We start from the raw sequence: 18,455 nt of genomic DNA, 5'->3' as shown, positions 1-18,455 counted from the left end.
TCACTTTTTGTTATAAGCTAAGCAAACGTATTCTCCCGGTATTAGATGGAAAACAGTTTGGGTCCGGAGAGTTATTTTGATTATGAGATCAAGGACCTTATCATACCAAAACCCATGAAACATAAAACCAATTGTTTCGTTTTGCACCAGGGGATTGTGGGTATTGAGTTTTAGCATCACGTTTTGGTTCCAGCATGGCAGCGAAACAGAAAAGGTGTGTTGGAATTTTTTTTTCTTTTATTGTGTGCTATTATACGTAATGATATTTAGCTTTTAGCTGATGTTGTATTTATAACTGTCCAGTCGGTTGTTGAATTTGTGAGATTTGCAAGAATGTTTTTAACGTGGTGTGACTGTGTTAAGCTATCCATGACGTTAGCATAGAGTGGTTATGCTAACCACTCTGTGTTATGCTAACCACTCTAAGCTTAGTTAGTTTCTCTCTGTCAAAAACTATTCAAAAGTAAAAAAGAAAATACTTTCAGCTAAGTCTCTACTGGGCATCCCAAAAAGAACCACAAAAACAATCGTTTGCACTAACCCTAGAACATGTCGAAAACACGTGTGGCAGCCAGCATTCACTCAATTTCTATCTCTCCTGTAGGAAATTAGAGGACCTCAGTATGGATGAGTTCCTGCTGACAGGCTTTGAGTCTGAAGATGAAGATCATACAGAAGAAGAGACTCCCAAACAGAAGAAAAAGAAAGACGTGAACTCTAAGATGTGAGTCCTTTGCTATGGGATGATTTACATATTCAAACTGGTAAGATTAAACCTACCAAAAGCAGACTAACTCTTTGGAAATCATGCTGTTACAGAGATGAAAAGAAGATAGGTAAAGCTTCTCAGCACAAGGAGCAGCTGTCCAGGTTGCAGAACAAAGATCCTGAGTTCTACAAGTTTCTTCAAGAGAATGACCAAACGCTGCTAAATTTTGATGACACGGACAGCTCTGAGGATGAAGATGAGAAAAAGTACCACCAGCTACCATCTGCACTGGAGGTAAACCGATTGCTGTTTATTCACGGTGAGTCCTGAACTATAAAGAACCTCACACTGGCATGTTTCATTTGTAGGAGGCCAGCTCCGGTGACGATGATGAAGACGGCGAAGAGGGTCAGAGAGGTTCTAAGAAGACCAAGAAGGCTGTGGAGACGGTCAAAGTCACAGATAAAATGATTGAAGACTGGAGGGCTGCTCTGAAGAAAGAACCCACACCTCGACTCTTCAGAGAAGTCACTCAGGCCTTTAAGGCTGCCGTCGCCACGACGAAGGGTGACGGTGGGGTTCAGTGTCGGTACAAAGTGGCTGACAGTTCAGGTGGGTCATGGGTGAATTGGGTTTTTTCTTTTACTTTTGCTGTATACAGCAGTTGGAATATACTGTAGATACAACTAATATAGTAATATACAACTTACTTTTATATGTAATGATTGTCACAGTGATGTTATATGCAGTTAATTTAAAGTTACAGTGAGGTTTAAGTTTACTGTCGGGTTTCAATTCAGCATATTGCTGATGTCATTTATACAGTATTTGAGTAATGTTCTGTTGTTAAGCTTCTGTGGCTTGTTGCAGTAAGAAAAACACAGCTGTTGTGAATGATGTTAACAATGGCTGCGCTCTGTTTGTTTCCCACTTGGACACTTCAGTGACAGTAAAGTAATGTTTGCCATCAGCAACAATGTCAGAGAAGCCTGTTGCCTGAAACGTTTTTAATAGCAGCCCAACAACAATACATCATTTAAAAAAAATTATTTTATGTTTCGATTTTGAGGCTTTATTTTTGGACAAACAAGCATCTAAAACATTGAGTGCAGTGAAACGGTCCGTGTCATCAAAACGTCACAGTTACTGACACCGAGCAGCAAAGTTGGAGATAGCGACCGTCTGAAATGTCGTCCACACACTGGTCGTCCAACATTTTGCTTCTATATCCGTTGGCTGAATAGCCCGTCAAGGAGAAAAGGAAAAACTTTGTAAGACCTTTGATGTTCATCAGCGATTTCCTGGGAAAAGTTGGATTTCTGTTGTTTTCCGTGGTCCTATGCTGAATTCGCCTCGCCTGTTTTTGAATTATTTTGTTATTATGGTCCTCCATTTCTTAAAGGGGAACTCCGGTATTTTTAAACCTAGAACTTATTTCTGGCATGAAATACATTTGTCTACTCACCGAGAACAGTTTGGTGAAAGTTGGTGTCCTTCGGAAGATATTTAGATTCCTTGAGGTCCATATAACGGAGTGAACGGGGCTTAGACGATGCAGCCTCTGTCGGGGGGGCTTATAGAGGGCTTTCTACACACTCGTCTGCTGGGATGATGTCATCAACACGTGCTGCTGCAGCACAGCTTATTTACTCCGTGCTCTGTGACAGTCGGCTAACTTCACACGTAGTTTGCTACTGATAGTTTTATGCAACATGGCAGGATATTTATCAGATTTTGACGGCGTGGACGACAACTTTGAGTACCATGGACGTTCTTACCGGAGTGAGTGAGCTGTGCTGCAGCGGCGGGCGTCGATGACGTCATCCCAGTAGACTAGTGTGTAGAAAGCCCTCTATAAGCCCCCCGATAGCCGCCAATAACAACAACTTTGCAGCTATGAACTGCAAATACCGGAGTTCCCCTTTTAAATGGCCTTAGTTGCCCTTTGAAAGGTGCTCTTCATATATATACCTTTTATGGTGCTACGTCTCCCAAACAAAGCAAGATGGTAACGAAAATACTGATGCCCTCCCATGTAAAAGAAGACGTACAGTTCGTCTGGCAAAGGGATCAGATACTAATTGAAACACAGTTTACAGTATCATAATCCTTTTTTCTCTCTAGGTCTTTGATATAGTTACACACTGTAACTTTGAATTATATCTGAGACCAGAATGAACAAACAAGGCTACAAATCTGGAATAATAACAAATTTGATAATAAATCCATTCGTCCATCAAATCGTTTTATCAGAATTGAAAAATGTTCTTTGATTTAATTAAGGGTCGGCTGATTTATTATCTTTTATTGTTGTTGTTGTATTTTTTTTTCCTGTCAGTATAAACTCAGTTTTTTTTTTTTTTAAATGGAGGACTGAAACTGCCATAATCAGAAATAAATACACAAACATAGAAATGGCTCAATAAATATCTCGATTTGCCAATAATTGGAACTGAAATATGATGAAAATAACTTCTTTATTTCTCTCTTTGTTTCTCTTTATCATTTCTGACCCTTTTTATTTCCCCAAGCGCATTTATTTTCATATTTCTCTCTGGGTTTTTTGGGGGTTTTTTTACATTCAGTTACGGGGCCTCATTGTAAACCTATTTGTCTTGTCGTCTCTGCAGTGTTCAACGCTTTGGTCCTGTTTTGTATCAGAGACATTCACGGGACCCTGCAGAGGATGCTCAACCTGAAGCCAGATAAAGACGAGAAAAAGTATGAAATCACCAGAGCGTCTGCTGTTTTCATGTCTTGTTAATGTCAGTGAAGCTGTGAACAGTTCAGATTCCAACTTTTTCTCTGTTTTGCCATCAGGCTGGTTCTCCCTTCATCTAGTCCAAAATGGCCAAGGAATCAGACTGATGTCAAGATGTATCTCAGTGGAGTAGTTCAGGTTTGTATTGTGGTCTGTTCTGTGTGTGTGTGTGTGTGCTTGTCCCCCTTTGATTTGATCAGGTTTTACAGTAAAGAGACACAGCGTAATCGTATTGAAGTGTTGAATATCTGCTTGAATATTCCTCCACTACCTCTTTGTCCTGAAAACATCCCTGTAATATCTTTTCTTCTTCTTCATTTCCTTGCTCTGTACTTGTAGCTGTTATCCTGTCTAACGGAATCAACAGTCATCAGCGCAGTTCTAAAGCACGCCAACCAGCTCATACCTTATTACCTGTGTCTACCCAAACAGTGTCGCCACCTCATTAAGGTAAGCTTTGAAGTGTTTGGATTGAGTGAATTCTTCAATTGGAAATGGGGATTTTCAAGTGCCTCCTTTTTAACCTCCTTATTTTTGTGTCTAGCAACTATTGAAGCAGTGGAGCACAGGGGAGGAGACAAGTCGGGTTCTTGCTTTCTTGGCTCTGAACAAAATTTGCAGACACAAGCAGGCAACGCATCTTAACCCTATTCTCAAGGTGAGCAGCATAAATGGGGTGATACGAAGCAGAACTGCGTCGAAAATGGACTTGGGAAAAGGGGAATCTGCACAGTGCAGTCAAAACTTTTTCTTTAGCTTTATTTTTCCCTGCAGCACTCTGTTCTTCTTTTGATGCCAGTTTTCTTTCTCTTTGCAGCAAATGTACATGTCTTATGTACAAAACTGCAAGTTCACATCTCCCAACGTGCTTCCCATGATCAACTTCATGCAGAGAACTCTTACAGAAATGTATGCCTTGGACACACAGGCCAGTTATCAGCATGCCTTCATCTACATCCGACAGCTGGCTATTCACCTCAGAAACGCCATGACCATGAAGAAGAAGGTTTGTTTGTTTACTCTGTTTGTCCTCTGTTTTAAAAGCCCCCAGGAGAAGTGTTTTCAACCAAAAGCACCCGGTTATTTTAGATCTGCAAACATCACTTTTCAAGGAACTGATAAATGTCCCCATGACTGCTCTTAAGTTCTGCGAAGTTCTGGCAGATTAGTTTGTTTTTATATGAAAAGTGTGCGTCCACTCGCCTGCACGTGTTGGAGCTGCACTTCTGTTTAAAAAGAGGCACTCGTCTGTAGTATACAAACAATGCCGTGAAGCTACACTGGAAGGAGAAAATGTCATTCAGCCGCACTCGATGCAATGAAGCACCTTCCCACGTGGTTATGCTGAGGTGTAGTGCTTCAGAGCAGACCCACCGTGAAACAACCAGATGATAAACTTAGTTTCTGTAATTCACTGATCTGTTTTCATTATTAACACTCAATCTCCACATTAACCCTACAGCTTTGTTCCATCTCTCTCCCCAAATGGTTTAGCTGGCCAGATGGCCAAGTTTTAATGTTTTGGTTTTGTTTTTTAATGCAGTTACAACAATTAATGCTACACCTCCCATTAAAGCAAATATTATACTTGGAGCGAATATTGACCTTGAGATTATTAAAATGCTAGAATCACTTGTTCATGTTTATGCATTTGGTAGACACTATTATCCAGAGCAACTTACACTCATATCCCTTACTTAAGGACCCCTACTAGAGGTAGTACCTTTCATGCGGGGGGTCAGGAGTCGAAACCCGGTCACCCACATGAAAGGCTGCAATCTTACCACTTGATCATCCAGTAAGTATTCTTTGGTGCCTGAAGCTCCATCTCAAAGGTACCGGTGTCTGTCATCAGTATCCACAGGGACTGCTTTCATTCATCTCTGCGGCTAAAATGCAAGGGTTCAAAGATTTTGGAGACTCCAAAAGTCTCAGTCGCAGATGAAACGTGGCTAACAGATACGATTACTGGAGTATTGTTCAGTCATTTGGGAATCTATAAGAATCTATTTGTAATTCTATTCCATTAGTGCCTGTGTATTTCCTCAATTTATTTGTTTATTTATTTTAAAAAGCTCTTATTTAAAAGGTGTGTTAGATGTAAAAAGAAGGTCTAAAAATATAGACTGACATTTGAAGACCACACTGCTAATCTGTTACACTTAAATGTTCAGCACAGCCACCTGATCTTGTCAGACATTTTTTTTCATTTGGTTGATTGTTGCTAGGAAACCTATCAGTCGGTGTACAACTGGCAGTATATCCACTGTCTGTACCTGTGGTGCCGGGTCCTCAGCACCCTGTACCCCAGTGATGTTCTCCAACCTCTGATCTATCCACTCTGCCAAGTCATAATTGGCACCATCAAGTGAGTATGCAGTCGTATTATCTCACTTAAAGTAGCTGATATGCCATGAAATAAATCTGCAACATATCCAGATTCCTTGTTAATCCTGTCACCTTTGTGAATTATTTACATTTTTTACAGTGTTTAACATTCTGTGAATTGGTGCTTTTCTGTGAGTTTTGCTTTTATAGTACTTTGTGTGAATAATTTCAGATAGTCATAAAGACAAAGTACAAGCTTTATTTAATTTCAGCAGTGACAGACATGCTGAAGATTAAAATGATACATTAGAAATACATGAGGAGTATGTAAAACAGTTTTAGAGTTACTAAGTTAATTGTCTGGTATGCAACCAGGGAATATGGTGGTCTCCAGTGGACTTATTTTTTTTGCACGCAGCCTGTTTGCTATGTAACACATTTTGGGCCTTTCTGTATGTAGAATTTTTAATTCACATTTAACAATTGTGGGGCTCATCGCCCAAAAGTCTGTTGGTCATAAATCAGTTTAAATCCTGGCTGGATTTTGCTTTTAATCTCGGGCATTATGACATTGTGCTATGGTGAGCCCAAGCCGCTGTACATTGTACCAACAGCAGGTGGAGACATAGACTGTTTTTTCTTTCAGGCTGGTGCCTACATCAAGATATTACCCTCTGAGGATGCACTGCTGCAGAGCCCTCACTCTGCTATCTAGCAGCACCAATACTTTTGTGCCTGTTCTGCCTTTCCTCTTAGAGGTAAGACCTCATGTCATCTCCACTAACCACAATACAGATATTATGTGATCAGTGAGGCTAAAAGGGAGTCGACTCAAGTTTCCAGTGGTCTAAACTGAAGTTTTTCACATCAAAACACAGCTTGAAGTCCTCCGATAGTTTGAAATGAGCTTGAATAAAGAACAGTCAGTTGGTTGCGTTTTTCACAAATGGAAACAATGAAAAGGTAGATGTGATGAAATGTTCCGTCGGTGGTTTGCTGTGGAAAAACATCAGTGGCGTGTGAAAGGCATTATGGTCTCAACGGCCACAACTGAAGGGGCTCAGGAGGAAATGATCGAAGGATAGAGCTGTGCGAGAGCCACCTTTTGTTATCAGACCAATCACAGGTCACCAACTGACAATATTCTTTCGGGGTCAGGTGTTAAGCACATGGTTCTACCCGCTTGTGTAAGTTGTGTACGAACTTGTGCAAGTGTCTGCACATGCTGCGCAGCTTTGTTGTGGTTTTTTGGAGGAGAGCAGTGTGCTGGCGACAGCAACAAGCTCGGCCCACTGGGAGTGGTCAGTGTGCGCTTTATGAAAGTGTGTGTGTGTGTGTTTGCGTGTGCTTGCAGCAGTTTGACCGACCCGATAAAAGCACGGTACTGGTTTACACTCTGGTCCTAACATGCTGTGCAGACCACATCCTCTCTGCCTATGGCCCCCCTCTCCTCTGCACATGCACTCTCATAGCTCCCTCCCCCTAACCCCCAACAGCAAGCTGTGTTTATTTGTGACGCACAGTACTTCCTGTGTTTTTTCTCCCTTACTGTTCCCCTTGTTAAAGGCAGGCTGAGGTACGCTGCTACTGTTTTAATTAGAGCAGCAGAAGCAGCCCTCTTTCCTCCTGTGTGTCTGTGCCTGTGTGTGTTCTCGTATCTCCGAGGGGGGTGTATGATTTGGAGCTTCCTGCTTCAGTAGCTGTGCCGTGTTTTTGTGTGTGTGCGTGTGTGTGTGTGTGAGCGCACCAGGGTTGGCCCATGCCTTCCCACTTCCCCCTGGCTCCCCCGCAGACCGCCACCACATCCTATGTTTGTACAGACAGCACCGGCCAGGAGCGTTGCTGTGCTGCGCACACAGAGAACATTAACGACCACACACACACACACACACACAGATACAGAGAGACAGAAATAGCTCAATACACAAATACAAAACAGAATTTCACTTGCACACTGTGGGCAGATGTGAAAGCTGCAGCTTGTAGACAAATGGCCTACACGTTGGCTAGAATGTACTTTCACAGACTAAGATAGAAATGTGTTGTCTCGGTAACGCTGCAGTTTTTAAAGTAAGCCGTTGAATGGTAATGGTCAAAACATGTTCAACATACAGCAAATGAAATGTGGCCAGAGGCTGTAAAATCTTTGGAGAAAAGGCAGAGAGCTGTAGAATTAGTGTTTGTTTAAAGTGAAAATGAGTTTCTCATATAGCAGAGTTGTGGGAATTACTTAAGTGAACATCAAAGAACGTCCTTGTTGCGTCGGTCGTGCACTGCGTCGGTCGTGCACTGCGTCGGTCGTGCACTGCGTCGGTCGTGCACTGCGTCGGTCGAGCACTGCGTCGGTCGTACACTGCGTCGGTCGTGCACTGCGTCGGTCGTGCACTGCGTCGGTCGTGCACTGCGTCGGTCGTGCACTGCCACTGTACAAGCAGTAGCTAACCGGTGGCGGCACTGCACCTTCACAGCGAGGACACTTCTCAGTTGAGAACATATAGTCTCAAAGAAAACAACCATCTGAAGCAAGAGTTATGTGGCGGTCAATGGAACTGCAAAGTTACAAAGTTACTTTAGATGACCCCCCCATGACAACGCCACTTTGATAATCCAGTAGTTAAATTCTTAACAAAAAGAATGGCGGAAAATGTTTAAAACTTTTATTTGCTTTGTTGCTTTTTATTTATTTTTTTTTGCAGGAATATCAGATTCCAGTGTTGCCATTTTCTGCTTTTCTTTCACAGATCTTCCAGCAAGTGGATTTTAACAGGAAACCGGGCCGAATGAGTAATAAACCCATCAACTTTGCTGTCATCCTGAAACTAAACAAAATCAACTTAATGGAGAAAGCCTACAAGGTAAGCTTTACTGTGATCAGCCGGAAAGGAGTAGAAGCTGTTTGCATCTTTATTGCTCTTAGAAGGAGCAACTGATCAGATGAGTGGCTCACTTAGCTTGTGTGTCTGCATAAGGGGATTGAGGGCAGTGCTGACAGCCCCTTGTCAGGGCTCTAAAACTGTCCCTGAGTCGCCGCGCTTAGTGCCGCAGCCAAGAGGATTGCAGGACGAATCACTGGGATTATCCCCTGCACTCCGCTCACTAGGACTGTTCACATCGCGGTCACCTGGGCAGCTGCCTGATAAACTCACAACAGACCCGTTTGAGCTCACAGATCAGCCTTAATTTAGAAACAAGCTGGTCTGTGCAGGCTTGAAACGTTTGCATTTGTATTCACAAAGAGAGGCAGCTACGCTTCTTGCACCTACTCCGCTGAAGGCTTTAAGTGTTGATTTATACTAGTTGCTAGACTTCTTACTTGATGGTAAAAAATAAGTACAACATGGTTCAGACCTTAGTTGCTGCTTCTTTAAAAAGATGTCATGTCAGTGTTATGTCATTGGCTGGTTTTGTTTGTTTTCTGTTCTCACACTTTTCTACTTGGTAAGAAATGTAAAGACAAAGAAGGCTTCTTCTAGTCATTGTTACACAGAAGTTTCAAAGTCTGGCTTGAAACGACTTTTTCATTTTTTTATTTTGTGCTACTCGTTATCAGATGAGCTGTCTTTGAGTTGTCAGCTGTTAATAAGACCGAGCTGATAGAAGTCAGTCATAGGCTAAACCTAAACTGACAATCACTGAACTGCCATTTTGTTTTTCTTTATTCTTCTAGTCTGACATCTTATTTGTAGACTTGTGTTTGGAATAAGAGTTTGATTTTCAGTCTGACCAATCAGTAGTAAGTAATGGCTGCAGCCACCCCTGCAGTGGCATCATCACTGGACACTGAAGCTGCTCTTACAGTGGATTGAAGCTCCAAACAAATCAGAGGTGTGGACAGACATCACAGATGAAGATCTTTGGCAGAGATTCAGAGCTTCATAACTGTCTAGATTAAACGGCCGTGCTGCTTTTGTAACATCCGAGATGTCCACAGATTCTTTTGATGGGCTTTGATCTCTAAATTTGAATTTAGTGACACTGCATAGAGGATATCGGTACACTGAATTATACGCCTGAATGCAAAGTGTGAATTTTGTGTCTCTGTTTGGCTTTAGGACGGGTTGATTGACCAACTGTATGACCTGATGCTGGAATACTTTCATACTCAGGCCAGCACTATTGGCTTCCCTGAGCTGGCCCTGCCTGCCATTGTTCAGGTATTTCAACCTTTTAAACTCATTATTCTCCATTCATCTACAGAATTATACATGACAAATGCAGCTTGTTATAATTAATCAGATTCAGTGATGTTGAACGTCACAATTAGAGTTTATGTACTATATAGATAATTCAGGACCTGTAACTCTAAATATGCTTCCTTCATTGGAAATGACCTCAAATCCTCCAACGTAATGCATTTTAGGGGGAAGGAGTGGACAAAATCATCCTTTTTGGCATTTCCTTTTCTCTCATGCTCATTTTCTGTGTCCTTGCAGCTGAAAGCTTTCCTGAAGGAATGCAAAGTGGCCAATTACTCCAAGCCGGTGCGCCAGCTGTTGGAGAAAGTACAGGAGAACAGCAACTACATCACAGGACGGAGACAGAAGGCCGTCTTCGGAGTGGCTGATGCCGCCGCTGTGGTGAGTGTGGGAGGTGGTGTGAAAGACAGGCTGCATTTCCAAGAATTTTACCTCATTTGCCTTGTCTCTTTGGCTGATCTGTTTCTTCATGTTAAGTTTTTGTGAAGCTTAAAGTTAGAAATGGAGGGTGGTGTTCTTCATTTACAGCCAAGGAGAATGTGAATATGTCAAAATGCAGTGATTTTGTGAAAGTAGTTGGACATAAACCCTTCACACTTAGCTTATGTCAGTTTACCAACAACATATCAACAGAAGACGGATATCAGATTTCACTGTGGGTTGTCTTGAAAAGTCCAGTTGAGATGGGTTAATTTTGTCCGATAATAGAAGTAAATTTTTTATTGTTAGCTTGAGCTTTATTGATATCTAGCGGACAGTAATGCACTTCTTACATGGGTTCATGTACAGCATGGCTTATTATCTATTAATGCTCTCTCTTTCCCTTGAGAACATCGCTATCATTACACTCAGGTTAGTCATTTCCATTTATTTTGCTGCAGTGCACCTTATTAATTCACGTTATTAACCACTCACCACCTGTACTCCACCCATTTGGTACACTACAAGGGCCTCAGACTACCTGGTATATTGAGACGTGTTTCCTCAGAAGTGGATTCTCTGAAGAGGTTGTGTGCTGTTCAGATTGCACAAACTCACACACATCAAAAGCCTGCTTCACTCTGTGTCGGAATATTACAGCAGATGTTGAGATCAGTATCACACATCTGCCTATAGTTGTTTAGTTGCTTCGTCTCAAGCTCTAAACTATAGTTCAATGAAGGAACTTTTTTGTTCTGAGCTTTAAACTATTACATTCTGTCATTTTAGTTTGAAGTATTTCACAGATTATGTGTGCAGATTTGAATCAAAATAAATTGGACAAATGTGAGAATCCAGCAAAAAACCGACAAAACAATGTTACTTTCACTGACTATCTCTTTCGCCTTTGTTTAAAGGAAACACTTTATGGAAAAATCACTGCAACTGTGTTTGGGAGCAATGTTTGGTTGTTTGAAGTCACTTCCAACTCAGAATCTCTACCCTGGCATTTTAATTTGGGCCTCGTGTGTTTGAAAATGTGTCATTATATGAGCTTTCAGAGTTGCAAGGGAAACCTGTCACTACAAGGTTATACAGCCTCTTCTCATCATCTCCATCTGACTTAAGGTTCAGATGTACTTTAGAAATGGAAAGTTGATATGCTTGCTTTTTGCTCATTATATTAACATCAAATCTCATAATTTATCATATATGTTACAGTTACATTTGTTCCCCTAACCGAAGAAGTAAACGAGCTAATAATGCTTTACCAGTATTTTGTTAACTGTTTTTATTTCCTGACAAGGAAATGTACTTTACTTTTAATTGGCTTTCTTTTTTTTTTATTTGGATATAAGTTGGATATTCTGATTTCCGATTTGTCATGAATGCACCACCAGAACATCTCTGATAATTCCAAAAACAAAGAATAGTGAAATATTAATCATATAAGCAACAGCTCTTAATGTTAGCTGCTAAAACCGTAAAGTGAACACAGAGGAATGGAGCAATAGTGAAGCTGGTTTAGCATGGAAAACGCCACGAGGTTAAGGAAAGGTGGAAGGAGAAATTCTCAAGGATGTAGGAAGAGACGACCACTCTGCATCACTAAAACCACAAAGGTTTTATAGATACTCTACAAAAAGGGCTTTGGATACTTTGTCTATCGCAATCATATCACATTGTCACATCACATATTAGGGATAATATGGAATATTTATTATCGAAGTTCATAACAAAAATAAAAGAAAGTCGTTTTTAAAAGTTAAATAAATCGATCGAGTGCTGCCCTGAAAATGTGTGGCTGCAAGGAACAGAATTCAATCAGCTCTTATCTGGCTGCTACTCAGATACTTCCAGGTCTCAGTTAGGAAGAGTTCCAAGCAAAAAAAGACTGTTCAACCGGACTCTTTGATTGTTGTTTTGTCCACATTCACTCAAAAACGCTCCTGCTGCCACTGCTGTCTCGCTGTTCTATTCATAACAGAGGTGCTGATAAAACGGTAAGGAAGTAGTTCAAGTTCAGTCCGTCATTTCAGTTCCAGAGCATAAGCTGTGATGCAGAAGGAGGACTGCTTTGTTGTGTGACTGAAAAAAAAACTGCTTGAATAAACCTAATTCACACTACTAAATTTCAAGCCTGATTTTCACGTCGCAAACAAAAGGTTCCGATCTCATGCAGATAGACGAACATGATTTCAGAGGCTTATGGAGATGTCTGTTGAATGAGCTGTTTGCGAGGAGCTACAGCCAGTGAGGGTACCAGAGACAAGAGGAGGGGAGCAAACGAAAGGAATGAGCTCCTCGTATCAGGTATAGTGTAACAGTAATGATGAGAGTGAAAAACGGGTCTGCCTGACAGCTGGAGATGCTCTGTAAAGATCAGTCAGGGGTTACGTATGGAGAAAAATCTTGTAGTGTGTGACCCCCTGTCACAGATCAGGTGTGTAATGTGGACGCAATAAGACTTCAAAACTCCAAAACACAATAGAAACACGTATAGTGTAAACAATACAACAAAAATCTTGTAGTCTGAACTTGGTTTTAGACAACTAGTGAAAGTTTTTTGATGAGGAGTGAACTGGGACAATGTGAACCAAACTGTACAAGTTATTAATCAACATTGTTACTTTTTACTGAATTACAAATATTAAAATCCTGAAATATCCCCGATGGGCTCCAGTTCAGTAAGGGAAGTTGCTGCTGGCAAAACTGTTAATGAAAGATGGTTTCCTGTGTAAAGTCAGAGTTGATGTAAGAAGGAACCATTTAGTCAGCTCTTAAAGGCTTTTGAACCAGAGGCAATGCTGCCTTGAGGCTTATTTATGCTCCCTTTACGCACGTAAATGGGTACATCCGTTTTAAACTTTGTCAGGCGCCACTGCCCACATACTTCCATGAGTGCTTTACGTTGGCATGGTTGTTAGGCAATACATCAACCAGAGGGCAGTTCACAGTTACCCTCCCAAGTTCCGGCGTCAGTGTTAGACAATAGGAAACATGACAAAGGTGGAAGAGATCATGATAATGCACCTTCACAGAAGGGGACCTAAAAAGAGGCTGTGCAGTAGACGGCAATGGTCAGCCTCTCTTAAAAAAAAAAAAAAAAAAAAGTTCTGCCATTTCTGTGTTTGTCTTTGTTCCTTTTTCTGGTCGCACGTGAGCTATATTGCATCATACTGCCCCCACGATTTCAAGTGGTACCGCTCTGTTTGCTGAGTTTAGGTACGCATCCACAAGGTCTCTAAACGGACCAAAATCTGCATGAAATGAACGCAGAGGACGGACAGAAGGCTCCGTCTGTATGTTTCTGCCAATTTAACGTTGAGCATAAATGAGCCCTTAATGAGTAGCCATTTGTAAGAGTGTGTGTTAGACAGAGAATCTGTTTCCCTCACATCTACAAACGCATACATTTTTATATGGCTTGGCTGTATGTGTAGCGCTGATAAATATTAAGCTTTTGATAATTAAATTAAAGCTGATGGTCTGTGTAAATCTAGCTGATGTGTACACACATGGAAGTGTGTGTGTGTAAACACACAAGTGTTCCAACGACACTGTGACAGTGCCTGTCGCCCCGGCTTTCTGCTCGGTGGAGGCTGTCACCATGGCATCGAATCCCTGACATCACGGCAGCAGAAGTGTCACTGCAGGCAAGGGAGAGGGGTGAGCCCTGCTGCTGCCGCTGTGGAAAGGCCACGGCCCCCCTCCGGCCACCAGCCCCCTGCTAACATGTCACCCAAACTGAGAACTAGCCCAATTCATGATGCCCTGCTTCTTGTTTGTGTTGTCTGTTCATGGAAATCCTTTTTTTATATAAGTTGCCTGACTGAATTCATAAGCAGCGTATATTTTGTGTGTGTGTGTGTGTGTGTGTGTGTGTGTGTGTCCATCCATGTCAGCCATCTCCATAGCTGCACAGCAAATTGTGATATATGTGTTAAGCTAACGGATAAAGGAGGCCGCAGCCTGTTCGCCCTATTGGATTTGTCGGTCAGATAATGTGATTGGGCCTAATCAATATCATCCACACAGACCTTTAGGGGCTGCAGAAGATCTCTTGTTTCAGGCTTCTTCAGTCAGTTTGTCTTCTCTATCCTCTTGACTCTCAGCACTGTCTCGTCTGTTTCTGGTTGATCTGAGGATGCTGTTGAAAGCTGCATGTATTAAGATGATTTTAGAGCCTGAGTCAACCTTCTGAAAGATTTAACAGATTGTATAAAACCCTTGTTATTCATTCCAGTTGATATCTGTCTACACCTCTATATAACTACATCTGTGTTCTCTGTCAGGCGGCCTGGGAGAAGCAGATCCAGGAGGAAGGGACTCCCCTCAGCAGGTACTACACCCAGTGGAAGAAGCTGAGGGAGAAGGAGATCCAGCTGGAGATCTCTGGCAAAGAAAGGGTAATTATCCGTCTGAAAAACCCACCATCATTTGCCTCAGTCACCTTGAATCTCTTCTGGCATTTTCCTCTTTGAATGTTAGCATTTCCCCACAAGAATTGCTCTTTTACATTAATCACAAAACTGTCATGCTCTACAGTAGAACATTTTACTGGCAAAGCGGCTCATTTATGATAATCATAGAAGCCATGAAAGCAAGTTTTTGGGGATTTTATGTATATTTTTTGTTTGTAAAGATGGAGGATCTGGACCTGCCGGAGATCAAACGGAGGAAGGTTCAAGAGAAGAAAGTGGAGGACAAGAAAGAGTTCAAGGATCTGTTCCAGTCTGACAGCGACTCTGACATAGATGACGCAGGACTCAAACTGAAAAGTAAGCAAACTCTCTCGTCCAGTTTTCCTTCGGACTTTGAAACTTGATACATATATAGTCCTGATAAACTGCCCATCTTGGCCTCTAGAGGGCTGTATTTTGTCACAACTGGGTAAAAGCAAAGTTAAAAGGTAATGACTGTGTCTGGGGCACTCACAGTCTTAAAATTTTGGCTACATGTGGCAGATCACCTGCAGCGCAGGTACCACAGGGCCCTGGCATTAAAAACATGTTTCTCTTGAAATTAGAATTCAATCCCAACTCAAACTAAAGAGAAAATCTACACTTCTCAAACAGCTTGGTTCACAGCCCAGCAACAGGAGCCAGCTCATCCTTTCACCCTCGCGTGGCTCATCCACTCGGGGTCGTCCGCAGGTCACAAGCAGCTGCAACTTCTCTTTCACAGCTTTACCTCGGACACGCTCCAATCTGAAAAAGAAAAAAAAAACTCTGGACAGAGGAAAGAAGTAGGCGTCAAGAGGGATTTTTTTCTTCTTTTTAATGCATCTGGACTTCATTGTAAAAAGAGTCCCCACAAACGGATGGGCAGCTGCCGGCAAGCGGCTCCCCCGCCCTCCGCCTCTTTCATTTGTCTCTGCCCCACCCCTTGTGCTCACACGCACGAGCTGAAACCCCTCCAACAGGAAGTACAGGCTTGGATCCCAGCGGGGGTTCCTAATTCAAACCAGCCCACTGGAACAGCCAGAGGTGGCTGCTCCCACTTCTCTCTTCTCCCCTTTTTTATTCCTCTTTCTGGCTCTACGGACTTTAACTAGCTGCCCCCGCATGTTCTCATGCACACAGACACACGCATATTTCAATGATAATGCTCAAATGCACAGCCACCACCTCGTTGTCCAGTCTTGAAGAGCCAAAAGCTTTAGCTCACCAAAGCTGTTTGTGGTCTCACATGCTCCCGGAAAGAGGGGGAGTCTCAGAGGAGGGGGCTGATGATTTAGAATGATGTGTGCATGCATGCATGCGCGTGTGTGTGTGTGTGTGTGTGTGTGTGTGTGTTTGTGGTGTTAGTGTGCGGTGGTAATAAGTCATCTAGGTCATTTCAGGGCAACCTCTCAGGCATTACTGAAATCTGCTCGCACCATGTGAGCTACAAAGGGTGGAAGTTAGCGAGAGCAAGTTTGTTGTGTTAAATTCAGTTGGGAGAAGTACCTGATGCTTTAATAGATGTTGTTTATCTGAGTGTGTGTGTTAGCAGCATTGCACACAGAGGAAGTCGCTCTGCTTTGGCTCTCTCCATCACACTGTCAGCCTCTCATCACGTTTCAACTTCAAAGCCCATGGACCCCAGTTGTCCCTTTGGCTATACAAAGCACACACACACACACACTACTCTTAGGAGTTTGTCTGAAGTTGTGTTGTGCTATCCCAACTTCTCTTGAGCACACATGAACACACAAAAGCACACACACATACACCAACTCTGCCATCATCATCATGGTAGCTGTGGAACCTGCCTGCTATCTCCATTTGCTATATTTAGGCTGGGAGCATAAGATGTCTGAAATTGCCGGTAGTAAACTGTCATGGGTGTTTGTGCTGCAGCAGCGGCGCCTGTAATCGACTCTCAGTTCCATCTCAGGAGGAAATAGACACTTTCAGCTGCCTCTGATACCTGGCCCACATATCCACGTCTCCAAAGTCCACAGACGTCAGCGATGCACCAGTGCAAACTTAGGAAAATCTGAAGAAAGTAACACTAGACAAAAATCTGTGTGCTGTGATGTTTTTCACTGTTTCCCCTCAGATAAGAAGAGCAGCCCTGCATCAGACGATGACGATGATGACAATGATGATCTTGAAGATCTGTCTGACTTAAGTGACGACGAGGGGATGGAGGGTGGAGATTCAGGTCGGTACATCATGGGCATCCGAACAAACATTCCGGCAGTTTTCAGACATTTAAAAATTTTCAACCATTATTAATTTAGCTCCAACAGTTCGTATGAAGACTAGCTTTGTGAAGGTAAAAGGTTAAAAGATAATTACTGATGGAAACAATACTGCAACTATTAAATTATAACATAAGGCGGCAGACTCTTTTTGGTTGTGTTATTATTAAGTGAATGACTTTGAGTTTTAACTATCAATCAATCAAACAAGTTGTTGAAAGATGCCACTTTTCATTCGAGGGGAAACCTCGATTCTCCTGGTTTTCTGAGCTTATTATATCTCCTTATTTATGAAATCAAAAACCTGTAAATAATTCCCATATATTTATTTTGTTTGAATAAACAGAACAGGAAGCCTTTGCTGTCCTGCAAAATAATCCAAAAGGATTTGAGCTTTTAGCTGTCGCTCATGGTGATGTAGAGAAGGAAAGCCTGGACTACAAACAAAGCGTTTCAGTTTATGAGAAGTGTTTTCTTTGATAAAGAATCATTACTTTTAGTAGTAATAACTTTTCCATACAAAAAGTATCATTGAAGGAAGAGAGATAAACAAACCATGTGACCGCTTCAATGTTATTGTAACATGCAACCTTTCACATGAGTGGTGAAGGTGTAAAAGCTTTAATAAAAAATATAGTACAACGATAATATACTGTTGACATAGAATTTCTCTTATAGACATTAGTTATGCTTCTAATTATACGGTACTGTAATCTAATCTTAACATATTCGTATACTTACTAATGTGAGAGTGTGACGTGTAAAGTGCTTCCTGTCTGTCTTCAAGGTGAGGATGAGGATGAGGATGAGAAGGCCTCCAGTGCTCCTCAGCCTCTGTCTACCGCAGCTCTGATAAAACTGGCGGAGGGAGACGAGGATGTGGTGGAAGACCTGCAGCTGTCTGATGACGACTGACCTTCGTGGAATTTGTGCACTCTCCCTTGCAACATTTACACCCACCATATTTTTGGACTTATGTTGGCTGTTTGCTTTAGAATTTTGTATTGCTTCATATGTACAGTACAGTACAAACAAGATTATGATGTAATTTTTATCAAGTTATGAAACTGTAAAACAAAGTTCAAGAATCCGGATTGTGTCACCTTGATATTTTTTACCTTCAGATGCTGATTAATTTATGTGTGCACCAGCATGCTAACCCAGAGGTGCACCAGAAACAAGAAATTTGTTTTGTCTTTACATGAGCACACCTGTAGGCACCCTCGGGCTTCATAAGAGCAGGCGATTTGGAGGTAGCTATGTGTCTGGCTGAGCCAGGCCAAGAGGATGGGTACAGAGAGGCGGTGTTGAGCCCTGAGGCAGCGGTGCTGTGCCAGGCTGGCAGGGTAG

At 42.1% G+C, this 18,455-nt stretch overlaps 1 protein-coding gene across 1 annotated transcript; it reads left to right on the top strand.

Moving 5' to 3' along the window:
- Nucleotides 1-146: 146 nt before the first annotated feature.
- On the top strand, nt 147-18,166 carry noc2l (NOC2-like nucleolar associated transcriptional repressor). The gene is made up of 18 exons (XM_072367979.1): nt 147-214; nt 605-724; nt 820-1,003; nt 1,078-1,321; nt 3,340-3,430; nt 3,530-3,608; nt 3,810-3,920; nt 4,015-4,128; nt 4,288-4,476; nt 5,699-5,838; nt 6,445-6,556; nt 8,540-8,653; nt 9,851-9,952; nt 10,232-10,375; nt 14,710-14,823; nt 15,060-15,195; nt 16,961-17,065; nt 17,893-18,166. The coding sequence occupies exons 1-18, from the start codon at nt 195-197 to the stop codon at nt 18,018-18,020; spliced, it is 2,247 nt and encodes a 748-aa protein (XP_072224080.1). The 5' UTR covers nt 147-194; the 3' UTR covers nt 18,021-18,166.
- Nucleotides 18,167-18,455: the final 289 nt, after the last annotated feature.

Source organism: Leuresthes tenuis, unplaced genomic scaffold (assembly GCF_036924035.1).
Source record: "Leuresthes tenuis unplaced genomic scaffold, fLeuTen1.0.hap1 SCAF_16, whole genome shotgun sequence".
Classification (NCBI taxonomy): domain Eukaryota; kingdom Metazoa; phylum Chordata; class Actinopteri; order Atheriniformes; family Atherinopsidae; genus Leuresthes; species Leuresthes tenuis.
The sequence above is the reverse complement of the archived record's forward strand: the minus strand, read 5'-3'. Positions and strand labels throughout refer to the sequence as shown.

Bases quoted from the DNA above. Each gene is read 5' to 3' on its own strand.
- noc2l (XM_072367979.1), top strand. From the start codon at position 195: ATGGCAGCGAAACAGAAAAG. The intron at 1,004-1,077 runs GTAAACCGATTG...TTTCATTTGTAG, and splicing joins AGCTACCATCTGCACTGGAG to GAGGCCAGCTCCGGTGACGA. The intron at 4,477-5,698 runs GTTTGTTTGTTT...GATTGTTGCTAG, and splicing joins CCATGACCATGAAGAAGAAG to GAAACCTATCAGTCGGTGTA.